We start from the raw sequence: 27465 nt of genomic DNA on the forward strand, positions 1-27465 counted from the left end.
TCTTGCACGTGCAGTTGTAACGCATGCGCCACTGCTTTAGCTGGAATCAATGCGGAAGTGAAGCACATCTATCGATTAATTTGAATTTCAATTAATGAACGCCCGTCATGGGCAGCTATCGCTATGAACGATAACACTTAACGGCCAATGAAGATTTCAATGAACGAAATAATACAAAAATAAATCAAATGAATAGAATAATTTAAATATATTAAAAATAAATATTTAAACAAATGTAATGCATAATGATCATCTCAAATAAATTACAAATAAGCAACCTGATTTATTACAAATAATATAAACAAATAAATAGCTTAAAACATTCATTATACTATTTTATTTGGCTTCTTCCGAGTGACGTCTCTTATAAGTTTTGTGTACTATATGCTTAGAAAATGTACATATATGCGATATAGTCTTTCGAGAAAGCAAATCTAAATTAAAACAACAAACAAATACAAAAACAAAAAACAAAAAAAGAGAAGCAAAAATAAAAACAAATATTTAGTACGAACTTTTCTGTGCGCGCATTGAGGCCGATGCCGTTGAGGCGGAGAGTGTTTAAATGCCGACAGAAATCAATGTGTTTTTATATACTGTATTCAGAAGAAAAATATACATGTTTTAATAAGATTTTGTGAACTCCTGCTTTATTATTTAAATAAATAAGATACAGATAAATAAGAAACAGAGAAATACTTTGCGCATGCAAACAACAATTGAAGAGGTTTTGTTCAATTAAAATTACAAGTGCGACTCGCTTAAACAATGTGACGAATTCCTGTCCCCTGCATAATAAATACATCTATTAAGTTATAAAAAACGGCATTTGACATAACCAAAAGACAATAATCAACTGTATTTATATACATATATTCCCATAAACAACGCAATTCAAAGGTTTGTATTTGGCATGCTTGATATATACAGGTACATATGTATGTACATATAGAGACATACAATATATATATATATATATTTGTATATGTATACGTTCTCTGAAGTGGCAGAGGCAATTTTCCAAAAAAAAATTTCCCAAGCAGAGCAAAACTGATTTGCCCATAGAGCGTATTACGCGTTAAGATTACAATTGGACTAACTCGACTTTCTCTACTATTTCCCATGCTGAGTGTAAAGAATTTACATACCCGCTCATATATAACGAAACAAGAATATCGGCGAAAGAAACGGCAGATCATTAGAGATTAGAGAGGGAGATAGAGGGAAGAAAATATAAAGATGACAGAGAAATTAATAGAGAAAAAGTAAAAAAACGAGATGGGTGAAGAAAGAAAAAGAGACTATACGATTCAAGCATGGATTTTAACATTGATTCGAGTCCGTCCGAAATTCTTGTAAAGTCTGAGTGTCAATAACTGAGTTAGCTCGATTGCACGAATAATAAACCATCTGGGTTTCTGTATAATCAGAGGTATTTCATTTCACTTTGGACAACATTTTCATTAGAATTAATAGGAAGTGTTACAGTAGCAGCAATAATTGATTATCTTAACTATAAAAAAGTTTGGCCTTAAAGATTTCAAGCGTCGTTTTTTGCTTTTAAGCGAGTATTAGGCAGTCGACTACAATGTTCTCAGTTTTCGTTGATTAACAACGTCATAGATCTATTTATACCTGTTCGTATATATAGGAATGTTGTTTGTTTTCGATATCTATATATACATATATATATAGAACCGTCGCTGATCGAGCTGAATTATAGAAAACAGCAAATTATATTACATTAAGTAACAGTTAGATTTTCGAACAGCCATAAAAATAATAACACAGTTTCAATAGCTTTTCTTTCACACAGAATGAAAAATAATTATTATTACAGTTTCGAATTTTTGCTTTTGTTTTATCAGGAACTGAGATGAACGCAGTAGCTAAATGGCAGATGTTAATTGACATCTGGATAAGCTAACTATTACTTAACATCCTGAATAGAATCGCTGTCAATCGTGTGAGCGAGTCGTGTCTACATATATACATACATATATACTGTAGATATATTTATATAATACATATTATAAGTACATAGTATGCTTATCTAATATTCTAAATAAATAAACAGCTATCAGAGAGTGCAATGAATGTAATATTTAATTGACATCTGCTTTTGCTTTTGTTTTTGCCTTTGGACTTTTGTTGCTTTTGTGTTTGGCTCTGCTTTTGGCTGCTTTGCTTTTGCTTTGAAATAGAGAAAATATTGTTCAAGCGAATGGAACCGTAAACATTTGATGTTTATCTATAAGTGTGCCCGGCACCACGGGACCAAGGGACAGACGCCACATGTACCTAGACCCATATATACTTCAACAACAACAACAACAGCTCATTATATCTATGATATATTATTGCTAATGCGACTTGAAGTAAAATATAAACAAAACTGTTTTCCAATTGTCTTGCTACTAAACTCAACTTATTTTGACTTTGACTAGGAAACAAATAAATAACTAAACTGTTCTAGGTGTGAGAACATAATATCTATGCGTAAGCTACTGAAGATAGGTATTATTTTATACGTCGATTAATTTTATAGGGTTTGAAAAGATTATTGATAATTTGGCAATTTTTTCTAGCATTTTTCCGACTTATCGAACTTCACATCTTTAAAATCGATATATTCGTGCATATAGACGAACGGATGGATGGACGGACGATCGGACTGACGAACTGCCGAATGAATGGATAGGCAAACAGACAGAGGGAAGAAAGATTGGACGGACGAATGGACGGACGGACTGATAGACGGACGGAGGAGCGGATGGACAGGCGGACAGACGCACAGACGGAAGGATAGATAGATGGATGGAAGGACGAACGAATGGACAGACGGACGGACAGAGAGGCGGACGAGTAGATAGTCAGATGACAGAAGGCACGGACGAATGGACGGACGGAAGGAAAGAGGGATGGACGGAGGTATGTATGTACGGATGGATGAATAAACAGATGGCAGTTGAACCACCATAAGAATACATACATAAGTATATGTACGGTATAGGCAATGCCTACTTCTGCCTGTTACTAGCTTGTGACTAAATAAAAACGTTTTTAAATGTCAAATTTTGTCGCACAGCTTATTCATACATATATCGTCAGTATATTCTGTTTATGTTAGAATCAAACTCGAATGAAAATTGTAAAAAGAATTGCTAAAAATTCTTTTTTGCCTCAATTGAAAATTTGCATTACAACAGCAGCTAGCCAAGTTGGGTAAGCTGGCCAAGTGAATCAGCCGCTTAGCAATTTAGTGGAGGGGAAATTAGCAAAGAACCCGGAACAGGGGTTTGGGCAGGTAAGAATCATTGAATATTGAATCAATGCAGGAATAACTGAGAAACAAGCAGCTAACATACAATTCATGTACTGTCTGAATACCTGCCGCTCTTATCAGTTGGCTGGAAATCGAAAACTCTTGTTACACCCGACGTCATCCCGGGCCGCATCTCGTATGAGTAATGTTGAGTCGCAAACGCTGATCGCTTGGCTGGAACATAAATGAATGTGTGGAGCAGACTCTCCGCTTGTCGCTTGTTGCTTCTCGCTTCTCGCTTGACATTGAATTGTCGCATCGCTTTCATATGCTCGCGCACATGTCGCAACGTCAGCTCCAGTTTCATTGCGTTTAATTCGATTTAAGCTCATTAAACAAAATCGTTTGGAGCGTCAAGTTTAAGTTCGCACTTGGAGCAGTTCAGAGCAGCTCGACGAGTGCCTTCTGTTCCGAATATAATTCCAATTTCGATTCCCATTTCCATTCCATTCAACCGTTTGTTTGCTTGCAACGTCTACGTTCAAGTTGAAGCCGATGCCGATGCCGATGCCGACGTCGTCGTCGACGTCGCCGTCGCTCGCTTTTGGCGCAATCGAAAGTTACGTTTGGGCTTTACGTAGCCAGCATTAGTCGTACGCCGAGTGTCGTCGACGTCAGTTCACAGTTTTCATTTTCAAAGATCCCAAAAAAATACAACGAACCGTAAAAGCAAAAAAAACAAGAAATCATAAAAACATATCCTTAAGAAAATGTAAGCAAACATTTAGTGAACAAATTAAAAGGACTTCAGTGTGCTCTACTTGAAATAAGAATTTTGAAAAGTATTAAAAATTCGAATAAAAAGATTTCAGTGTTACATCGAAGCATTTTATGGGCACACCTCGGTACTTCTTTCAAGTGCGTCGGTCTGAAGCATCTCGCAATTATGTAGAAAGTAGTTGAATAGCCGAGGCCGAGAATATATACATATGTACATATGTATATATATATATATTTTTGCAAGTCAGATAGACAGATGTATGTACGGATCATGTAGAGGAAGTATGAAGCAAAAATAAATTCTGATTAGGAAATCATCAAATTGAGAAGAAATTCTCTTTTTGTACTATTTTGTATTTTGTTAGTCGTGCATCTTGAATCAAGAAACCTTGTCAAACTCTGAAGGAAATTAGCAGCTTTTATAATGCCAAAGATTGAGTGTATACATACATATATATTTATTGGCCTGCTCCATTCACAATATATGTATACAAATTTCATATGGTTTGTTTTGGTTGTCATCTTTTTATTGGATTAGCTATCATTTGATCAACCAAGAGTGCGAGCTGCAATTGCCAATTTACTAATTTTAGCATATTTATGACAGTTGCCTTAGTATATGTACACACACATTTATACATATGTATCTATATACATATATATATATATATATCGGACATGTGACTGTGCTTCCACTTCCACTTCCACTCCCAATCCCGTTCTGTTATTTATAACTATAATTTTTGTGCAATTAACTTGCAAATCGCTGCAAACAAACAGCTGATTAAATAAATTCAACTATAAAGAACACAAATATGTATATAAAGCCTCACAAATCACAAAAGAATGAAATAAAATGTCAATTTGTATTGCTATTAAACTCGAACTCGCATTTCTCCAGTAATTTCGCCCGTTGTCATGCAATCCCACCTCTTCCCAGTCCCAGTCCATTTCCCAGCGTTCCTCCCAATTGGCTGCAGCGCAACAGGCAAGCGAAATGCCATTTCCAATTGGAATTGAGTGTTTAGCTGGGATTTACATGTGTACGTCGATATGTTAATCCGTTAAATAACAATAAATTGTATGTATGTGTGTGTGTATCTATGTCCCATTTAAGAATACATAACGATTTCGATAGTTTTTTTTTTATTGAAATGCAAATCAAGCACTTGCCATAAAAAAAAGCAGAAACTGAAACAGAAATTGAAATAACGCACCCAGATGAACAAAGCTAAAGCTGTAAACAGTTAACATTCTGTGCATGTTCTACTGAAAAGTTCCTCTTTCCGTATCAATATTGGTTGCAAATTTTAGAAATTCCGCAAGCATCCACTAGATGTGCGTATATAAGCGAATCATTAAATGAGAAAGAAGAAGAAAAGCGTATAAAACTAAATATGTTTTTACAAAGAATGAATAAAAATGAATGGGGAATACATACATACATACATACATATTTATGTAGGCATGCTTACATCGTTAAAATGACAGCTTTTGAAGTCACTCGCAACATATACGTATTTACATGCTTACATACACCATTGTATACATATATATGTGTGTGTGTATTTATTTTTGATGAATTTCGCATTTCACGCAGAATATTTATTATTCACTATCTATTTCGAATGGTCATCAAATGGCGGCACGTGGCTGCAGACCAAACTGGTTGCTGCCCATTTAATTGCCAAATCATATCACTCACGTGTCAAATAAGTCCGAGTTATTTGAAATAAATTAAAGACCAATACATAATCACACGCGTGCATGCATACACACATATGCACGTATGTGTGTACATGCAAAGATATAGTTAGATTGTGTGGGACATTAACATAAGTTGGCCATTTCTATGCAAATTACAAATTGATTGCAGCTTGACTCGCTTTGATTGGGTAATTCGTACTTAAACATGCTCACGAGATCATTTTAATTAGCCATAAATCAATTGCAGCTTTATTATTGCCATGCAAAAAGCACACTACGCACTCGAAAAGCTCTCCTGAAAGGTAACGGAAATATTGGCATAGGCATTGAGAAAGCAAAAGCAAAAACAGAAGCAAAAAATAAAATATATATATATGTATATAGTAAAACGACATGTTTCCATTAAAACGCATTGCAAATGCAGCGTTTCCATTACTAGCTGTTAGATCAGACTAATTGCCTTGCTTAACACTGCTCCGGCATTTGGGTAGTGCTGGGAAAAGATCGATCTTTACGTAGATCGATATTTCGATATTATGTATGGGTCTCAGATCGATGTATCGATATTTTCATAAACATATTTTAGCTCCCAAAATTAAAAAAAAAGTTTTCATATAAAAAACAAAAGATGAATTTCTTATTAAAATTAAAAAACGTTTCATATAAACTAAACTAAACTATGTAACAAAGATTATATTATTTAATAAGATCATTTACTTCGTCCAATCATTTTTGTTTATGAAGAGCAGCATATCTACTTGCTGCGGCTTGAGACAAGCCTCTCCATTTTCCTTATCCGCGTCGCAATCTACAAACAAATGCGTGTTTGTTACATTATTTTAAAACGCAAAAGCTGCAGACCACGTGTGTGGCTGACATAAGCAGTAAAATAATATTTACCTTCGCCATTGTCCTTGCTGTTTAAAAACTTATCCATTTCTCTACAACACTACCAACACCAAAATCCTAAATGAAAAGTGGGTTACGTTAGTATTTGAATTATATTGTTAAAATAATTTGCAAATTACCTGACAGTCTTATCCCACGCTTTTAATTCAAGTGATGGGGAATTAATGGTATAGTGATGGCGATATATCAAGTATCGAAGTTTTCTACATCGATATTTTCGATGGATATGAAACATCGATATATCGTTTGCTAGATCGATCTTTTTCCCAGCACTGCATTTGGGATCTGTATGCTGTTGACTAGTGCTGCCAGGCGCGAAACTTTCTCAAATTCTTTTTATTTTCGTTTCGTTTTTTTTAATTGTTTGAGAACAAGCACTCAACAATTAAATCTAATTAATTAATGTCATCTAAATCACGAACAGCGACATCAGCAGCAGCAACAACAACAACAATGGCAACAACGGCAACGGTAGCTCGAATATAATTGAAAAACGAAACCTAAACCGAAAATCTTGTCACTGCTGTTGTTGTTGTTGTTGCTGCTGTTGTTGTCGCATGTTGATAAGGCCAGATGAACGAATACGTTGGGTAGATCGATTAATTAGCACAAGCTACAGCTGGGCGTGGCGTGGCTTGGCTGGGAGTGGGCGGACGCGAGTAGTCTCCGAGAGATTGGCCAACAATCGGATGGAGTCGAGCGTGACCGTGGCTAGCGGTTGCTGCAACTGGGTTAATATACAATGCACAAGAGATAGCCGCATAAATAACAGTTGTGTTGCTGTTATGTGTTGGTTAATGCAGCTAATAATCTCAGGGCCTTTTATTTATATGTATATTTGGTTTTTTGCTCTCTTCCAGCAGTTCGCCTCAGCTAACAATTTGGAATGGAGCCAAATAGCTATGTGCAGGCCTCGGCGTTGCCCAACAGCAAACGTTTCGTTGTCGAAGATTCAAGTGAGTGTCCCGGCGCGACCAAGCGCCTAGCTTCCGGCTTAGAAAGTAATCTGTCCCAATGGCGGAAATGCGTCGGTGTGGGCGTCGGCCATTGCCAAACGGGGGCATAGGCAAACGACAATAAAACGACTCTCTATCCAGTCAGCCAACTAGCCAGCCGGCGAGCCAATCACCGATTATAAACAAGTTGAAGTTCAACAGCGACTTGGCCCTGAAACACTGAGTCGAATGTGCATCATGAATCAGGCCAAAAACTGCCAGACAGCTAGGCATTTGCTACAAACTAGATCACTAACCTCTCTCTCTCTCTCTCTCTCTCTCTCTCTCTGTCTCCTGCTCTCTTTCGCTCTTGTTCTCGCTCTCTCTGTTGTAGTTACTAAGGTGACCTCGGATGGGGAACCGCACGGCATGATGACCATGGTGGCAGGTTTGTCGGGCTTATTAGCAGCCATTATTATATTGGCCGTGCTCGTTTCGATGGTGGCATGTCGCAAGCGTAAAACGTAAGTGATTATTTCCACAAATCATCAGCCATATGAAGATTCAGTTAGCTGAAATGTCTTTTAGCTGTTGCCACAAAAGGAAGGCCTTGCAGCAGCAAGATCCGAGCAAATCATTGGCCGTGGCCATGACCAGCGTGGAGCGGTCGCAGCCACAGTTGGCCGGCAATCTGAATGCCGCCTTTGCGGAGAGCACACTGACCCTTAGCGTCGATGTTAAGGACAAGGACAAGGACAAGGACAAGGATAATCAATGGCCCACAGCAATTGTGGTTCAGCGCTATTAGACGCAGTGATAGCGCTGGGAAAGCACGTGATGATTGTGAACACAAGAGACTGAGATGCCGTGGTGGCGCCAACGAAGCCGCCACAGCCAAACATAACATTAAGCGAATTATATTATAGAATACACATTTTTTTTTTTTCATGATTATTTGAATTCATTGCGAATTTGGCGCACTTTTTTGTGCGTGTGTTGAGCAATGCCAAGAAATGCTATCGATAACCAAATTATCGACAGCTAGCCGAGGCAACAACCGATACTGTAGCCATTTAGTCCGTTACCATTAAAATATAAAAAAGCAAACCGCAACAATGTTAGCAAAAATTTGTGTTTATGTATGAAAAAAAAAAAGTACAAAAATAGAAAAAATATTCATTTAAATTCGTTCAAAGCGCCGTGCTGCGACAGCCGACGACCATCGCCAGCAGCGCCATACGAATGTACATGCCGTACTCCGCCTGCCGGAAGTAAGCGGCACGCGGATCCGAGTCGAAGTCACGGCTGATCTCATCGACGCGAGGCAACGGATGCAGCACGATTGTCCGTTTGTTGGCCCGCGTCATTAGCTTGGGCGTTACAATGAAGTGGCCACAGCACTGCAAAAAATAAATAAATAAATCACATCAATTCCCAGATAACTTTGTCAACTTCATTTATTTGTACTTACTCGCTGGTATTCCTCCTCGCTCTGGAAGCGCTCACGCTGAATGCGTGTCATATAGAGCACATCGGTGGTGGGCAGCGCCTGCTCAATGGTGTCGAAGGTCACTTGGTTGACGCCTTGCTGATGCAGATAACGCATAATGCTCTCGGGCATACCCAAGCCGTACGGAGCGACATACTGGAGCGTGACATTGTAGAGGGTGAGAAGGCGGGCCAATGAGTGGACGGTGCGTCCGTTCTTCAGATCGCCGACCATGGTGATGGTCAGGCCGTTGACTGTGCCAATCTCCTCACGGATGGTGAATACGTCCAGCAGCGCTTGCGTGGGATGCTCTCCGACTCCATCGCCGGCATTGATCAGCGGCTTTCTCGAAAACGATGCAGCACGCTGTGGAAGGCAACGAAGGATTACGAATTAGCTAAGCACAACATTTAATATATCTTCAATATTCGCTTACCGAGACGGCGCCCGGCTCGGGATGACGCAGGACCATGACATCTGCATAGCTGGCCATCACCTTGATGCTGTCCTCCAGTGTTTCGCCCTTCTTCACCGAAGAGGTGACCTGATCCATGGTGATGACATGACCGCCCAGGCGCTGCATGGCCGCACTGAAGCTGCACTGGGTGCGCGTGCTCACCTCATAGAAGATGCTGGCCATGATTTTGCCGCGCAACAAATCGTCGACGGGCCGATCCTTGGTCACGCGCGACTTGAGCAGCTGCGCCAAATTGAACAGATCGTTGAGCCGCTCCTTATCGAAGATGTCCACGGAGAGGATGTGCTTGCCGACCAAGCAGTGTGCCACGGGATTCGGCTCCGACAACGACGAGCTCTTTTGCAGATAATCCTTCAGTGCCGTGTTGGAATCGAGACGCAGGCGTGGCGATGGCGACACCGGACGCAGGAAATTGCCCGCTGCCGGCGATGTGCTCACGTTGGCCTCATCCACGAAATGCACGGCCGAGACACGCGGGGCAGCGGTGCTGGTTCCTTCGGTCAGGAGGCGGGTGAAGGTGTCGTTGGCATCCATATCGCTGGGCAGCTCGCTGCCCTCCATTTCCGACTTTTGCGGCAGCGGCATCTTGGCGCGCACATTCTGTCCAAAGCCGGGCTGGACGAGCACCTCGCCATCAATGTAGGCCACCTCGCCGCGCAGCACGACGCGATGCACGCGACCCGTGACCTTGGTGCCATTGAAGGGTGTCCACTGCGCTTTTGTCTTCAGCTCGGCGTTGTTAATGGTCCACTCCTCGTCCAGGTCGATCTCCACATAGGTCTGCGGCTGCTCGGGCAGATTGAATATGTTGCGCGGATTGCGATGGAACTTGCGCTTGATATCCTCCAGTGTGAGCCGGCCCTCGCGCACGGCCTTCAGCAGCATGGGCAATATGGTCTCCAGGCCGGGGAAGCCGGGCGGCGGTCGCTCCGATTGCTTCTCGGCCAGCGTGTGCGGCGCATGATCTGTGGCAAACACATCGATGTATTCCATGTGCTCCCACAGCGCTTCCTGATCCTCGGGCGAGCAGAGCAGCGGTCGCACCTCGGCCATGCCAACGCCCAGGCGCTCCACATCGCGTGTGCTAAGGAACAGATGATGCGGACACACCTCACAGGTGACGCGCAGACCCTTCTCCTTGGCGGCGCGTATCAGCTGGATCTCCTCCTTGCGGGCCACATGGCAAATGTGCACCGGTCGCTCCAGCAGGTGGGCCAGCAGAATGACAGCCGCCATGCTCTGCCGCTCCGCGTGGCACACGATGGGCGCCCGCTTGGGCCAGCGCGACAGATGGCGCTGCCAGGCGGCCATGTCGCTCAGCCGCAGGGTGCCGAACGTGTCGTTCAGATACATCTTCAGGCCGCACGCCTGGCTGGCCAGCTCCCAGACGTTCTCCCAGTTGGTATCGGAGGCGCCCACATATAGCGCATAGTCACAGCGGGCGCCGGCGCGTGCCAGCTCGCGGAACTGATTGAAGGTCTCGCGATCCACAATCGAGGGATTCGTATTGGGCATGGCGCAGACCATGGTGACGCCCCCAGCCAAGGCGGCGGCCGTGCCGCTGGCAAAGTCCTCCTTGTGCGTGGCGCCCGGCTCTCGCAGATGCACATGGACATCTATGAAGCCAGGCAGCTTAATGATGCGACGCGATGTCATGCAGTCGGTGTGGGTCTTCATGAGCGGATTGCGACCCGTCACGCGCATCGATTCCACCAGCAGCTTGGTGCACTTTACGTCCGTTACCAGGGGTATGGAATAGTCGACGGCTAAGCGACGTGTCCGATAGCCATGGGTCATGAATGATGAGACCCTAAATACAAATTCAAATCTAATTAATCAACTGTGTACAGTTGGGCTCATGAAAATCGCGTAGAAAGGCGATAATCACATAAGGTGAGTTGTATGAATGAAAGTATATATGCTATAAGATATGATATACACATGTATATTGATCATGTTTATATCATGAATCGATCATCAAAATTTTACTTTATATAGAGTAGTGCTCATGAAAATCGCATAGAAGGGCGTTAACAACATAAGGTGAGTTGTATGAATGAAAGTATATATGCTATAAGATATGATATACACATGTATATTGATCATGTTTATATCATGAATCGATCATCAAAATTTCACTTTATATAGAGTAGTGCTCATGAAAATCGCATAGAAGGGCGTTAACAACATAAGATGAGTTGTATGAATGAAAGTATATATACATATAGATATGCTATAAAATATGATATACACATGTATATTGATCATGTTTATATCATGAATCGATCATCAAAATTTCACTTTATATAGAGTAGTGCTCATGAAAATCGCATAGAAGGGCGTTAACAACATAAGATGAGTTGTATGAATGAAAGTATATATACATATAGATATGCTATAAAATATGATATACACATGTATATTGATCATGTTTATATCATGAATCGATCATCAAAATTTCACTTTATATAGAGTAGTGCTCATGAAAATCGCATAGAAGGGCGTTAACAACATAAGGTGAGTTGAATAAGAGAACACATATAAATATGAAGGACCTGGATTCATGTTATATGTATGTATTATCTATATATCATTTATGGATACATCTTCTACTCATATCCTTTATCCCAACCTTGCTTGGACTCACCTGCGTATACCGCCACCACGCATTGGCAAATTGATAACCAAATCGAACTGCTTGGTGGCCAAAAACTCGGCCAAGTGGCGCAGCTCGCCGTTGATGTCATCGGGTGTTGTCTTATCGAATGTCCACTGTACAGACTCCACCTGCAAAAGGAACCAAGAATATCGTAATTTAGGACTAGCTCACAGCTCATAGATCAAGGCCACGTCATGCAGCGCCATTTGCCATTTGCCATTTGCCATTAGCTGGCCAATTGTTTGCCTAGGGCATATAAAGATATTGGATCTTTATGGACCTACATAATAATGCACTTGTATTTTGACAATAATGCCAATAAAAAATACGGCAATAACAGCAAAACATTGTAAGCTACATGTGCACAGTATAACCAGGCTAGCAGCGAGGCCCAAATACGTGTTCATTGTTATCGATAACTCAGTGGAGAAACAAAGTGAAAGCATATAGAAAAGCAAGAAAGAGCACTTTGATATCATTAAAAAAAAAAAAAGAACGCGGGGAATCCGCAGTCGAAAAATTAGAAATACCCGAACAGTTAGTTAACATTTATCGATAACAATTATATAAGTCGTTAATTGCTGCAAACTTGATTTTTGATCCATTTTCCCAAAGCAATTACTATACAAGATTGTAGATCACTTAATATTTATGTAATCTAATGAATGTTTCTGGATTAGATTCTAATCGCATTATTATATAGTCCATTAGTCTCGGCATGTATAGCACGAGACTTAGAGAAAATGATTCTAAAAAACAAATATATTCAAATTTCTTAGGAAAATATTCATTTCATCATCGATGATGCTTGACAGGCGAATTAAATATGGTGATTTATGATTTGTTTTTGTGGGATTACTAACTAGATAATCTACTATATATAGATGTAGTTATTTCAAGACACGGTTTACAAATTCTTTTGATTATTTCTTACATAACTTGTGGAAAGTAGTTTTGCTTGATCGCTAACCAAGATCTTTGGATCTCTAGAAGCATCGAGTCTAAAATTATAAATGCAGTAGGTATACGAAAATATAATAGTTATACTAAATTGAGTCTGAGTGCTGAGTTCAGTTATTCAGCAAGTGAGTCTAGTCAATATATTTACATTTATATATTATGAAAACCTAGCTTTCGCACATTCAGCTAGGTCTTGCTCCACTGTGCGTGCCGGCTCCATGTGTCTTCTGTAGCCATTGCCGTGTTTACATGACAGAAAGTACGATAACAATGCCTCCACTTGACTGGCCGGAAGCGTAGGAAGAAACAACACTTATCGCCGATTGGTTGTTGTTGTTGTTATGCTCGCCAATATGATGTGCGAAACGGGCATATTGGCTTTGCGCAGAGAATAGAATAATATGCTACATGTTGGCCAATCAAAATTGAGAACTAGTACGAGCGAGAGAAGTGAGAAAAGATGTGTGAGATGAGAGAAGCAAGGATAAGTTACAAAAGAAAAGAAAAATGACAGAGATGAGGAGAGAGAAGAGAGAGGTGAGAAAATAGAGAATAGACAGGATTTGCAATGTAAAGTAAGCGAAAAGAGATAAGCGATAAAAAGCGAAATGCACTGACAAGCAGTGTTGCCAGGTTTTGAGACATAAAAATAGCAAAATCGTCTCTAAAAAATAGCTGAAAATAGCTAAACAAATTTTAAAATAGCTTACAAAATAGCTGAAACCTTTATGCATTATGCATTTACTTTAAATTTTATTTTTAAATGTTATTTAATAATGTTACAATTTGGTCCACATCCAAATCATCATCAGAATTATATTTTTGATTAACTGGAATCATTTTTAAATATTTGGAAGGCACGGTATAATCATGGCAGCATTTGTCATTGCTGCGCAAGAAGAATTAGCGATGGTATAAATTCACAACTAGTGATGGTATAATTACGACAAAGTCGTGGTGGTAGTATCGCGCAGATCATTACGTACAATTTGGGACTTAATCGAAAAATGTTGTTTTTTTTTTGCTTTAAATACTAAAATCAAATTCAAAATATTCGTTTGTAAAATAGCTAAATTTATAGCTAATAGCATTTTCAAAATTTTCATAGCATTTAGGGTTCAAAAATAGCTAAAAATGCTATTAAATAGCTAATCTGGCAACACTGCTGACAAGAGAGAGAGAGAGAGAGAGAGAGAGAGAGAGAGAGAGAGAGAGAGAGAGAAGATAAGAGATGTAAGATGCGAAAAGAGAAAAGAGAGAGAAGTTATAAAAGAGAATACAAAGAAGAAGAAGAATGGACAACTGTTCGCTTTTCACTTAGGAAATCTGAAGTTAGATGATTCAAGTAAATCGACGATATAATATGGAAGGGACAAGGAATAAGAACTAACGGGCAAGAGAAAAGAGGAATGCAAAAAGAAATAATAAGTGCAAGGCATAAGAAAGAAGAGAGTAAATAAAATACATAAGATAAAAGAGAACAGGGTCTTGAGAAGCAGAGAGAAGGCAAGAAGTCTGCTGAACGAGTATTGAGCAATCGAGGAAACCCGATTGCAAGTCGTTTGATTGTTGCTATTGGACTTGATGCGTCGCTGACGATCTTATCTGGGCAACCATCAACTACAACTACAACGACAACGGCGATGACAACGACGACACTGGCATTGGCAGGAAAATGGAATTGGATCAGTTTAGATCGATATCAGCTAGGAAGAAGTGACAGTTGCAATCGTAGCGCTGCTTGAAGAACTCTCTCCTCGATTAGGCACGATTCATGGGCTGCAACTGGTCCAAGACGCGGGACAGCGAAACGCTGCCCAATCCGCTGCAGCAGCTGCAGGCGGCCGAGGCGCCGCCTCGACTGCAGCAGCGCCGCCGCCAGGAGGAGAAGCGTCAGAAGCAGCTGGCCAAGCTGCAGAAGCGCAATGCGCGCAAGCGTCGCCATCAGTCCAAGGCAAAGACAAAGGCTAAGTCAACGGCAACGGCAACGGGTACGGCAAATGGCAACAGTTTGCGGCGGAGTCTGCGTGGCAGCAACACCAACAGAAACAGTGGCGGCAGCATGCGGGGCAGCCACAATTTAGCGCCGCAGCTGCGTCTGCTTGGGGGCAGCAACGGCAGCAGCGCCACGGAGTGCGTCAGCGCCCTCTATGCCCGCACGCTGGAGCAGCAGCGCGAGGAGCACCAGCGCATCATCGAGCAGAAGACGCAGTATCAGCTGGAGCGGCAGCTGCACACCTTTGTGCTGAACCAGCTGCTGCTCTGCATCCAGTTCTTTGGCCACTTCGAGCACGAGCTGGCCGCCATCGATGAGCAGCTACTGGCCAAGCAGCGCGCCTGCGCCCAGGCCCTCACCGAGCACAGTCTGCTGCACGCCAGCGCCATCGATGCGGCCGTGGCCAAGCGGCTGCTCTTCAAGCCCATGTAAGTTGAGGAATGCTCAGAGGAAGCTCTAGATTCTGGTGGATTGTCAGAGGTATTTCCATTCACTCATTTATATCCTCCATCGAGCTCAACCGAGAATAGTTAAAGTCAACTCTAAGATCCGCTTTGACCACGACATTTCCTTCTAGAATATTCTCTCTCTTACTTTGTTGTTCCTCTTCTCTTCTCTTTCTCTCTTCTTTCTCTCTCGGTCTGTGCCTGTTTCCTCTGTTGCTCTCTTGTTCAGTCTATCCATCCCTTCCCAACTGTCCATTTCTTTCTCTTAACTGCTCCTTCTCTTAGTCTTTCTATAACTTGGTCTCTTCCTTCTACTGGCTCTTCTTTCCTCTGTCCACATATTCTTACACGTTTTTCTCTTCTTCTATCCCACTTCCACTGCGGCTTTCTCTCTTCTTTTGTATTGCCTTCTTTTGTATCGTCGCCCTCTTCCTCTTTTCCTCCTTTGCTTTCTCCTATTCCTACCCCTGCCTCTGCTTTTCCCTTCTACATTCTCTCTCTCTCTCTCTCTCTCTCTCTCTCTGTCTCTCTTTGTCATCATTCATTCTTTGAACTGTCTCTCTCTACCCTAACTTTTTTTGGACTTTATACCTACCTCTGTAGATCTATCTCTGTAGATATCTCTCTCTCTCTGACTCACACTTTCTCTTCGACTCTCACTCTACCCTCTTGTTCTCTTCCTTATTCCATTGTCCAATCTCTCGTTTCCCTTACTCCTTCTAGCTCTTTCTGTCCACTTCTGTCGACCTCTGCCCCATCATCCGTAAATTTCTTTCAAGGCTTACTTGATCCATCTACCATCCCAGCCCACCAGCCTAGCCCAATTGACTCTCCTTTCTTCTACACAGAGATGGCCCATACAGGCAGCAAGCTGGTAGCGGCAAGTCCCATGTCAAGGCGCAGCCGTTGCAGAGGACCCTGACCTATGTGGTGTTCGAGAATGTGGACATTGCCCGACCAAATGATGCCAACTACGACTCGATAGCTGCGCTGTGCAAAGTGCTGCTGGAGACGGACTACTACAACACAACGCCCTGCCGGTCGCAGTACGTGCAGCAGCTGGAGCAGAGCCGTTGGCTGGGCTATGTGCGGCTGAAGCTGCGGGAGCCGATGCCAATGCAGCGCCGCTTGAGCAGTAGCCCGAGCAGTCCTAGCAGCGATGAGGGCGACATCGACATGGAAGCTGTTTACACAGATGGCAGCTCCGGCTATAGTACGGCCGCCGGAGCGTGCACCCGGTCGGGCTCGAGGATGGGCTCCAGGGCGGGATCCAGCGCGGGCCGTGGCAGCTGGTGCGAGGGCGACTACGACCATGTGTATATAGCGCGCCTGAATACGCAGCGTTCCATGGATGAGCTGAAGCTGATGCGTGAGCCACTGCAGCGCAATGTGCTGCCAGAGTCCTGCATTAGACGACTCGCCAGCTGCCTGCCAGCGTGGCTGGAGCAGAGCGACGATGAGGACGACGACGACGACGATGACGACGAGGACGAAGAGGAGAGCAATGGAAGTGCCAGCGACGAGGAGCAGACTCCAGAGCAGAGCTGCCGCTCCGGCTACGAGACGGTGCAAGTGCTCCGCCAGTGCAAAATGGAGCAGCAGCGGCGTCGCGATCTCCTCCAGCAATGCTATCTGAGCTCCCAGCAGTTCATGAACTATTTTGGCGAACTGTTGCGCCAGCAGCTGGCACAGGAGCTGGGCATCAGCCAGGCGCAGCTGTCGGCGAGCAGCTACCGGGGCTGCAGCATCTACACCGCCACCGAGGAGCTGGTCCCAGCCATTCACGTGCCACACAGCTGGCCGGACTGCGCCTTTGAGTTCAACCTGCGCGCCCGCCCCCAGCTGACCAATCTGCATACGGGCGATCGCTTCCAGTGGCCAACGGCGGTGATGCGCAAGCGCATCCAGTCCTTTGGCTTCCATGTGGTGCCCGTGGGCTATACGCCGAAGCGGGCGCGCAATCCCTTCCGCGAGCTGGAATGGCGCATTGTCTTCCCCCAGGCGGAGCAGTTCCTGGAGCGGCAGCTGACGCGCATGCAGCTGAAGGTGCTGCTGCTCATGAAGGTGCTGGTGCGCACCTTCGTCAACGAGAAGTGCCAGGCGATGGGCCACATCGTGGAGCAGCTGCGCACGCATCTCTTTTGGCAGTGCGAGCGCCACAGCAACGAGTGGCCCGAGGAGTTTCTCGGCGAGAAGCTGGTGCGCTTCGTGCGCACCTTCGCCGATTGCCTGGCCAAGAAGCAGCTGAGCGACTATTTCATCCAGCGACGCAACCTGTTCGAGCACGTGCCCGAGGATGCGCTGATGGAGCTGCGCACCATCATGGCGGGCATTGCCGAGCAGCCGCTGATGCATGTGCTCCAGGCGTTGCGCAATCTCCAGCATGCCGACAATTTCTATCCCAAGCTCAACTATGAGCGCCTGCTCGAGAATCTAGTGACGCACGACTATGTGCAGCTGCGGAGCTGGGCGAAGTTCTCGAGGAATCCCCTACCCATCGTTGAGCAGCCAATGGAGCAAGAGCAGCAGCAGCAGCAGCAGCAGCAGGAGCTGCATGACGCCCAGGGCTTGCTCGGACTGCATCAGCATCAGGAGCGAACGCGCGGCAAGCTGCGCCGCAAGACCCAAATGCTGCGCGCCCAGCAGCTGAAGATGGCAGCGGAGCAGCGACGCAGCTCCGTTGAGTCCATCACGCTGGATCTGCCGCTGCTACTGCCGCGAGCATCGCAGGCATCGCTCACATCCAGCAGTGCATCGACAGCCGGCCCAGGGACCACAGCGCCGCAGCTGAATGATGGCATCGAAATCTTGCGCTGCACCAATCTGCTGGAGCTGCTGCTCGACCATATGCTGGCCATGCTGGCCAAGGCAACGGAGTTCCGGAATGCACAGCATGCCCAGCTCTACCTGGAGCAGGCGCAGCGCCTGTGCCGGCTCTACCAGCAGCTGGGCTGCTCCCAATACGCCCACCACTACACGGACGCACTATGCCAGGCGGCCAGCAACATGGAGCGGGCCATGATGCATAGCAATCAGAGCACTCCCCGAGTCAGTGGCAACTCCAGCCCCATGCGCCGCAAGTCGCTCAAGTTCGTGGAGCATGTGGTGCAGATGCACACGGGCGAGGTGACGCCACTGCAGCCGCCCACGCCGCCAGCCGCACGACGTGCGCCTCAACCCCCGCCCCCAGCTGAGCAGGAGGACGACATCATTGTGGAGGCAGAGGCAGTAGAGGAAGACCCGACACAGCAACAGCCACAGCAACAGCCACAGCCACATCCAGAATCAGCCAAAGAGAACAACGTGCTGCTCGGTTCGCTGTTCCAGCGACTCCAACTGGATGCCGGCGCACTGCAGACGCTAAGCTCCAAGACGGAGCAGCTAATGCAAACACTGGCGCCGGAATCGAAGCGCGACGAGTTCCGCGATCTGCTCAAACGCAACACACAAAAGGTGAAGAGCGCCTTCAATTAGCAAATAGCCATAAATCCGCTCAGACAATCAGTCAACAACAGAATCGATTCGATGGCCTTCAGGCATGGCCGATTAGCTTCTGCCTCGATAACGGCCCACGGCATATCGCCTGTTTAATTAACTCTGTATTATATTATCTATGCCTTAAGGTCTGTACATAAAAAGAAAATCAGTTTTTGTTTTCTTATATTGAAATACGTGTAAATAATAGGAGGGAGTACCCGGCTGTTATTCTTTCTTCACTTACAGTAGGCAAATAATAAATGCGAAATGGTGTCTGTTAAGTTAACAGTGATATGTTAACTGAGCACTGATCTGTCAATGTACTCAGAGAGTCATAAGAAATGAACGAAGAGAAAAGAGAAGAGAAGAGACCGCAATTTCATTAGCAAAAGGGTCTGTTAAGTTAACAGTGACAGTGATAGGTTTGTTAACATAACACGGATCTGTTAAGTTCAAATTGCGCGCGTTGAACTTTGTATGAGAACGCCGAAAAGAGCTGTTAGTTTACATTAAGAGTAACGTAACTGTTCTCTGCGTAACGTTTGAGCTTTAATGTCCTCTCTCGCTCACACGCTCTCGCTGGATGCAAGCCTAGTCTTTTTTACTCACTCCAACTTATTCAGCTGTGCAATCAATTTCACTCAATGCAGTTTTAGTATTTTGTCGATTTACAGAAGCATTTTTTTTTTTTTTGCCATTTAGGCAGACACCTAGAAAATTCTTAAGTGTGAGAATAGGACTTTATAACAAAATGGCAATGGAAGTTGTTAAGCGATATATGCGAAATTAATCATAGTACGAGCGAGTTTCTAGTCTATGGTAAAAAGTCCTGAATTTTGTTAGTGGTGAACTTAGATTATAGGGTAATTCGAGTCAACTGAAAGTCTAGATCAACTCAAGCTACAGCATCTGATACAATTGTATATAAAGCCGTTAAGTTACAAATTCCCACATTTGAGCCATACTCACATCAACGCCATGCTCCGCATAGAAGTCGCCGGTGCCCATCGAGGCGTACAGCTTGTAGCCCATCTTGGCCAGTTCCCGAATGGAGGAAAGCAGCTCCATTTTGTGCTGTGAGAACGGGAATATTTAAAATATATAATGCATATATATAATGCCTATATGTATATATTCATTCGACGCACCTTGAAGCTGCCAATGGAGAGCAGAATTGCATTCTTGGGTATCTGGAAGCCCGTGGACATCATGGCCTTCAGATAGGCCTCGTAGCGGTTGTCCCCAAAGCAGGCCACCTCGCCCGTTGAGGCCATTTCGACGCCCAGCTGGACGTCGGCGCCAGCGAGACGCGAGAAGCTGAACTGGGGCACCTTGACGCCCACCTTGCCCACGCCGTGGAGCACATCGATGGGTTCCACCTCCATGCCGACAATGGCGCGTGTGGCCGTTGCCACAAAGTCATGATCGAGCGTCTTGGAGACGAAGGGGAAGGAGCGTGAGACTCGGACATTGCACTCGATGACCTTGAGCTCATTGTTCTTGGCGATCAGCTGCATGTTGAAGGGTCCCGTCACGTCCAGCACGCTGGCCAGATCGCGCGTGATGCGCTTGATGGCCTCCAGGGTCTCTGCATTCAGATCTTGCGGCGGTGTGACCAGCGTCGCATCGCCCGAATGGACGCCAGCGTTCTCCACATGCTCCGAGACGGCCATGCACAGGATCTGGCCATCAGCCGCAACGGCGTCCACATCGATTTCCTTGGCTTCGGTGATGAACTTGGAGATGACCACCGGATGCTCGCGACTGACCTCGGAGGCTGCATTCAAATACGTGTCCAGATCCTGATCCGAGTAGGCCACATTCATAGCAGCGCCGGAGAGCACATACGACGGACGCACCAGGCAGGGGTAGCCCACCTCCTGGCAAAACTCGACGGCCGACTGGAGATTGGTCAGCTCTTTCCATAGTGGCTGCAGGATGCCCTTGCGATCCAGCATGCGCGAGAACTTGAAGCGATTCTCGGCACAGTCGATCGACTCCGGCGACGTGCCCAGGACCTTCGCCTGCTGCCGATGCAAGTCCATGGCAATATTGTTGGGCAGCTGACCGCCCATGGAGAGGATGATGCCATCCGAGCGCTCCATTTCATAGATATCCATGACGACCTCAAAGCTGATCTCCTCAAAGTACAGACGATCGCACATGTCATAGTCGGTGGACACCGTTTCCGGATTATAGTTGATCATGATCGTCGACTTCTTCAGGTTGCGCAGCTCACGCAGACAGCCCACGGCACACCAATCGAACTCCACCGAGGAGCCGATGCGATAGACGCCCGACCCGACGACGATGGTGTGCCCGCCGGGAAAGAGAACGTCGTGCTCCGATGCATTGTACGTGTTATAGAGATAATTCGTGCTCGCCGGCCACTCGCCGGCCACCGTATCGATCTGCTTGACAAAGGGTCGGATGTTGTGCTCGTGCCGCTGCTGGCGCACGGCCAGCTCGGTGCTCTTGGTGGCCATGGCTATTTGCTTGTCGGCAAAGCCCAGGCGCTTCGCACTCAGCAGCAGAGACGGCGTCAGTTGGCTGCCGGCGGACTCCAGCTGGCCGTAGAACTTGATGATGTTCTGCAGCTTGTGGAGGAACCAACGATCGATTTTCGTCAGATCGTGCAGCTCCTCGATGGACATGCCGGCGCGCAGAGCGGCGGCCAGGACAAAGGGCCGACGATCCGTTGGTTCCGACAGCTGGTCCTTGTCGACGGCCGCCAGATAGGGATCGAAGCCCTGAACATCGCCGTCGACCATGCGCAGCGCCTTCTGGATGGCCTCCTCGAAACTGCGCCCAATGGCCATCACCTCGCCGACGCTCTTCATCGAGCTGCCGATGTGCTTGCTCACGCGCATGAACTTGGCCAGATCCCAGCGCGGTATCTTCACCACACAATAGTCGAGACTCGGCTCAAAGCAGGCCGTCGTATTGCCCGTCACCGAGTTGCGAATCTCGGGCAGCGGCTCGCCCAGCGACAGCTTGGCAGCGACATAGGCCAGGGGGTAGCCCGTCGCCTTGCTGGCGAGCGCCGAGCTCCTCGACAGTCGAGCATTCACCTCGATGATGTAGTACTGCTCCGAGTGGGGGCAGAGAGCGTACTGAATGTTGCACTCGCCGACGACCCCAAAGTGCCGGATCACCTTCAGGGCGGTGCTGCGCAGCATCTGGTACTCGCGGTCGGACAGGGTCTGCGAGGGAGCCACCACAATGCTCTCGCCGGTGTGTATGCCCAGTGGATCAAAGTTCTCCATGTTGCAGACGGTGATGCAATTGTCGTAGGCATCGCGGACCACCTCGTACTCCACCTCCTTCCAGCCCTTGAGCGACTTGTCCACGATCAGCTGAGTGGAGTGGGCCAGGGCCTGCTGGGCCAGTGTCCTCAGTTCGTTTTCGTTGTTGGCGAAGCCGGAGCCCAGGCCGCCCAATGAGAAGGCAGCGCGTGCCATCACCGGATAGCCCAAGCGGCCGGCTGCCTCAAGGGCCTCGGCCACGGTATAGACCGCCTCGGAGGGCGCCACACGTTCCCCAATCTCATTGACCCGCTGGGCGAACAGCTTGCGGTCCTCCGTCTCAATGATTGACTGTATGGGCGTGCCCAGAATGCGAACATTGTATTTGGCAAAGACGCCCGCACGCTCCAGCTCGACGCCGCAGTTGAGGGCCGTCTGGCCGCCGAAGGTGAGCAGGACACCGTTGGGCCGCTCCGATTTGATCACCTGCTCCACATAGTCGGGCGTCAGGGGCAGGAAGTAGCACTTGTCTGCCATGCCCTTGGAGGTCTGCACTGTGGCAATGTTCGGGTTGATGAGCACCGTCTGGATGTTGGATTCGCGCATCGCCTTGATGGCCTGCGAGCCGGAGTAGTCGAATTCACCGGCCTGGCCAATGGACAGTCCGCCGGAGCCCAGGATGAGCACCTTGCGCGGACGGGGCTGCGGCTCGGGTTGTATCACGCTCAGTCTGGATGCGATCAGCTCGGGCACGCTCTTCTGCGGCTCTCGTATGGCATCGAGGAAGACGTCGAACAGGAACTCGGTGTCCTGCGGACCGCCGTGGTGCTCCGGGTGGAACTGTACCGAGAAGTAGGGCTTGCTGCGATGCACAATGCCCTCGTTGGTGCCGTCGTTGGCATTGACGAACAGCTCTTCCCAGTCGCCGGGCAGCTTGGCCAGGTCGACGGCATAGCCGTGATTCTGGGACGTGAGCAGACAGCGACCGCTGGCCCGATGCAGACAGGGCAGATTGTGGCCACGGTTGCCGTACTTCATCTTGTAGGTGGTGCAGCCGATGGCCGAGGCCAGCAGCTGATGGCCCAGGCAGATGCCGAAGATGGGCTTTGTGCCAGCCTGCAGCACGCGCTGCACCTGCTCGACAATCTGCCTGCAGCTGGCCGGATCGCCGGGTCCATTGGAGAGGAAGAGGGCGTCGTACTCCTCCTCCTTCAGCTGCGCGCTCCACGGCAACAGCTGCACAGAGGCGCCGCGCTGCAGCAGGCAGCGTATCTGGTTCAGCTTCAGGCCGCAGTCCATGATGGCGATCCGTGGCCCAATTGAGCCCTGCGGCGATTTATACAGTTGAATCTGCTTAACGGAGCACTCCTTTGCCAAGTTGCGCTCGTTGGGATCCTCGAATGGGACTTTCGCCTGCTTGGCCGGCTCCTTGTAGACAATACGTCCCAGCATGCTGCCCTGCTCGCGCAGCTTCTTGGTCAGGCAACGGGTATCGATGCCGCTGATGCCGGGCACACGATGATCCGCCAGCCACTGGGAGACCGTGCGCTTGGAGCGCCAATGCGAGGGCGTTTCACAGATCTCGCCCACCACCAGGCCAGCCACTTGCACGGCGCCCTGGAGCCACTCAAAGTGCTCCGGCAGTCCAAACTCGTCCAGCTGCCCGGCATCCGGCACACCGTAGTTGCCAATCAGCGGATAGGTCAACACCAGAATCTGTGCACTATACGAGCGATCCGTCAGGGCCTCCGTGTAGCCCACCATGCCCGTTTGGAAGACCACCTCGCCGCTTGTGACTGTGCCCTTGGCGCCAAATGAGTAGCCCGGCATCACGGTTCCATCTTCCAGCTCGAGATAACAATCCGGTGGGGACATTTTGCAGCTGAGTGAAATGAAATACCAGAAAATTATTATTAATATTCAGATTACGTTTATCTCTTGCTTTCTTTGTCTCTACCTCTCTCTCCGTGTCCTCTCCCTCTCTCTCTCTCTCTCTCTCCCTCTCTCTCTCCCTCTCTCTCCATTCATTTGTTTCTCCCTCTCTCTCTCTCTCCCTCTCTATTCATTTGTTTCTACCTCTCGCTCTCTCTTTGTGTGTCTCTCTCTTTTTTGTCTCTCTCTTCCTCTCTCTTTGTCTGTCTCTCTATTTTCCTCTCGTTCACTCTCTTGTTGTCTATGTCTCTCCATTCCCCCTCCTCTCGCTGTTCTCCTCTCTCGCTCTCACTACCTCTCTCTCTCTCTCTCTATTCATTTGTTTGTCCCAATGGGATTCACATTTCGCCCTTAATAAATTTATTTATTTATTTATGCTTCTATTTCGCTATCTTGAGTCAGTGGGAAACTCTTCTTATCATGCAGTGAAATATAATATCTGTTAGTGTCCAAGCTAAAATTGAGCTGACGCGGCTAGCCTTTATTCAAAATATTATAAATAAAATGTTTGTCTAAGATGCAATTGAAACTGAAACGAAGGCATCAAGTGGAAGTCTCAATAAGCAATGGGATTGCTTTTTGTTATTTTTATACCCTGAACCCATTGAAAATGGGAAATCAGGGTATAATGGTTTTGTGAAAAAGTATGTAACGGGCAGAAGGAGGCGTGGCAGACCCCACAAAGTATATATATTCTTGATCAGCGCGACGAGCTGAATCGATATAGCCCTGTCCGTCTGTCCGTCCGTCCGTCCGTCCGTCCGTCCGTCCGTCCGTCCGTCCGTCCGTATGAGTGCGTCGATCTCAGAAGTTACAAGAGCTAGAGAGCTGAAATTTGGCATGCATACTCGTGAGTACCATACGCAGTACGAGTTTGCTTTATTTTTTCGATAAATCGTCCGATAACTTTTTTATCGAGAATAATCGAAAAATCGACATTGTTTTTTCAGCCTAATTTGAACACTTTTGGACCTGGAGTCTTCAAATTCTCGTTGTATATAAAGTTAATCAATACAAAGATTTTGTAATTTACAGATTTTGGATACCACGCCCCCTTCTCCCCCAATTTGTAAAAAACGCATTTCAAGTACTAGAGACTTGTGCTTTGGAATGTACATACATATTTACCATATGATCACGCTCTGAAAGTTTTATTAAGATCGTATGTCTACAAAAGAAATTATTTAACAAATAAATTTTCATAATATTGCCCACACTGCAGCGCAGCCCAAGCGCAGTCGCTGCTTACTGCGCAGTTAGCAGAGCGCAGGCTTATGCATGCGTGTGGATGCATGTGTTTGTATGTGTGCATAAAATAAGTCCAGAATGATTAGAATATCAGCTTGGAGGGTTCAGGGTATCTCCTAGTCGAGCAGTCTCGACTGGAGCCTTCTTACTTGTTATTATTTAATTTAATTTAGATTTTATAAATACCCGAATTTGGCTTCGAGCTGCCGGCTGAAATATGCTGTGAGCCGTTGTATATTTGATTTGAGTCCATAGGAAATAAGCTTGGGTTATCAAGTCACGAAACTTATAGTTCAGTCAGATGGAAAACTTAAGGTCGTGTGCATTGACTTTTATTTTTGAATATGACCGTTAAATATATTGAACAGCTAGATCTTGCCTATAGTACTATTCCAATTACAATGAATATTAATTTGAGAGCATTCATGATTGATTGTTTGATGTTATCACGTTGGCATATTGTCACTGCAAAGTGTTATACCCTATACCCAATGCCCTACACTTTACAGTTGGAATGGTTCCTCTCGCTCTCTTTGTTTTTAGCCACATGGCGCGCTTATCATAAATGCATTTGCCGTGCAGGAATACAAAACACATGCACAACACACACACAGACAATTAGCAACAATTAGTTATTATTATTAGATACGGACTTTAAAATAACAGAAACTATGCATTATATACATATCTAGAGTATATACTATACATAGTAAACAGTCTTCCACACTCACTATACGATATCAATTTGAATATTTCAGATTACACGCATCTTCATTTCAAGCAACTTTTGTTCCTAACCATTTCCAATTGGAAAGCAATGCATTGATTCTTATTCGATCTGCAGACCGGTTCTCACACAATCAGCTACGCACACACACAAACGCGTAAGAGTACACGCAAGCACACACACACACACAAACGCACGCACGCAGCAGTGTAACATAGTATAATTGACAAATTTGCTGCCCAGTTAATAATGCAATTATCGTGTACAGCTTTTGTTTACCTGTTGTTATTTGATTCACTCTAAACTTAACTCAAGTTTCTGTTTGCTAAGATTGCACGTTCAGCTGGCAATTCGTTCTGTCTGTCGCAAACACAGACAGCGCACGTGTTGCTTTTTTACGCACTTCACAAATCCCCGAAGACGACAACCGGCTTGACGGCGTGCTGAACGTATTCTGGCTGATTTACGAACGCTACTCAGCGACAAGCGTTGATTACTTTAGTACAATCGGCAAGTCGTCGAAGTATAGTTACGCATAATTCTCGGCAATTTAATGGTCGCACATTCTACGCACATCCAAAAGAACGAGCAATATACCACCTATTCTCATTATTACTTTCTGCTCATAACAGTTGCTCAATTGTAATTTAAGGCCATCTTCTTCGCTGAAGCAGCAGCAACAGCAGCTTGTCCTAGTACACCATATAGTTTTCTTCAACATCAGCTGTTGGCATTTCTATCGATATCTGGTTATTTAAGGCACTTAAACACGCATTGAGCTAATTGCCGCTATTGTTGGCAACAATTGATAATAATTTAATTTATAAATTGGCGCCTATTTGAAATTTAAATTGTCAACTGTGAGCAACAGCAACAAAAAATCAAAATTCGGGCACCCACACTTTGGTTCGTAGCTCAACACTGGCTGTAGCCTAATTACACTATTTATACATGGTGTGGATATATATTTGAATATTTGCAAGAATGTACTAATTAAATAATTTACTTTCTTGTTTTCCTATTTACTTTTTGCATTAAAATGAAATAAATAACATTTGTGTGCAGAGGTGGCAACGTTGCGTCGATAAGTTGATGGTGCTCAAAAGATAAGTGATGAGCTTTGCGCGGCAAATTTGAACTTGCAACGACCGTAATGCGCTGCGATATTTTAAAAGTTGTGTGGCAACTCCAAATCGATAAATTGGCAATACC

General features: G+C 45.7%; 3 protein-coding genes and 1 long non-coding RNA gene across 8 annotated transcripts; 2 read left to right on the forward strand and 2 right to left on the reverse strand.

Annotated features, from left to right (window-relative positions):
• Window positions 1–527: 527 nt before the first annotated feature.
• Window positions 528–8691, forward strand: LOC6583775. 5 transcript variants are annotated; one of them, XM_015161427.3, is made up of 4 exons: window positions 528–900; window positions 7522–7617; window positions 7991–8120; window positions 8185–8691. In XM_015161427.3, exons 2-4 carry the CDS (start codon window positions 7548–7550, stop codon window positions 8402–8404), a joined length of 420 nt encoding a protein of 139 aa, XP_015016913.1. In that variant the 5' UTR covers window positions 528–900; window positions 7522–7547; the 3' UTR covers window positions 8405–8691. The 5 variants fall into 5 exon arrangements, with proteins under 5 accessions (XP_015016913.1, XP_043862896.1, XP_015016910.1 ...); XM_044006961.1 differs by lacking the exon at window positions 528–900 and adding an exon at window positions 3119–3307; XM_015161424.3 differs by lacking the exon at window positions 528–900 and adding an exon at window positions 3888–4037 and having other exon boundaries at window positions 8200–8691.
• Window positions 6435–6884, reverse strand: LOC116804451. Its single transcript, XR_004364418.2, has 3 exons — window positions 6781–6884; window positions 6653–6718; window positions 6435–6560 (listed from the first exon to the last, which is right to left on the reverse strand). It is a non-coding gene; the product is annotated as an uncharacterized LOC116804451 (long non-coding RNA).
• A 21-nt stretch (window positions 8692–8712) lies between the features above and the next one.
• LOC6583776 (CAD protein) lies at window positions 8713–26942 on the reverse strand. Its single transcript, XM_002009405.4, has 7 exons — window positions 26533–26942; window positions 20250–24228; window positions 20071–20175; window positions 12211–12350; window positions 9522–11373; window positions 9068–9451; window positions 8713–8996 (listed from the first exon to the last, which is right to left on the reverse strand). The coding sequence occupies exons 2-7, from the start codon at window positions 24219–24221 to the stop codon at window positions 8787–8789; spliced, it is 6663 nt and encodes a 2220-aa protein (XP_002009441.1). The 5' UTR covers window positions 24222–24228; window positions 26533–26942; the 3' UTR covers window positions 8713–8786.
• Window positions 14568–19270, forward strand: LOC6583777. The gene is made up of 2 exons (XM_002009406.4): window positions 14568–15606; window positions 16473–19270. Exons 1-2 carry the CDS (start codon window positions 14957–14959, stop codon window positions 19096–19098), a joined length of 3276 nt encoding a protein of 1091 aa, XP_002009442.1. The 5' UTR covers window positions 14568–14956; the 3' UTR covers window positions 19099–19270.
• Window positions 26943–27465: the final 523 nt, after the last annotated feature.

The sequence above is a fragment of the Drosophila mojavensis genome, unplaced genomic scaffold (assembly GCF_018153725.1).
Source record: "Drosophila mojavensis isolate 15081-1352.22 unplaced genomic scaffold, ASM1815372v1 contig_136, whole genome shotgun sequence".
Taxonomy (NCBI): Eukaryota; Metazoa; Arthropoda; class Insecta; order Diptera; family Drosophilidae; genus Drosophila; species Drosophila mojavensis.

Coding starts and splice junctions, on each gene's coding strand:
- LOC6583776 (XM_002009405.4), bottom strand. CDS start 24,221: ATGTCCCCACCGGATTGTTATCTCGAGCTGGAAGATGGAACCGTGATG. Junction 20,176..20,249: donor TCTCCATTGGCAGCTTCAAG/GTGCGTCGAATG, acceptor CCGTTCTCACAG/CACAAAATGGAGCTGCTTTC. Junction 9,452..9,521: donor CCGAGCCGGGCGCCGTCTCG/GTAAGCGAATAT, acceptor TGCCTTCCACAG/CGTGCTGCATCGTTTTCGAG.
- LOC6583775 (XM_015161427.3), top strand. CDS start 7,548: ATGGAGCCAAATAGCTATGTGCAGGCCTCGGCGTTGCCCAACAGCAAA. Junction 7,618..7,990: donor TTTCGTTGTCGAAGATTCAA/GTGAGTGTCCCG, acceptor TCTCTGTTGTAG/TTACTAAGGTGACCTCGGAT. Junction 8,121..8,184: donor GCATGTCGCAAGCGTAAAAC/GTAAGTGATTAT, acceptor AATGTCTTTTAG/CTGTTGCCACAAAAGGAAGG.
- LOC6583777 (XM_002009406.4), top strand. CDS start 14,957: ATGGGCTGCAACTGGTCCAAGACGCGGGACAGCGAAACGCTGCCCAAT. Junction 15,607..16,472: donor CGGCTGCTCTTCAAGCCCAT/GTAAGTTGAGGA, acceptor TCTTCTACACAG/AGATGGCCCATACAGGCAGC.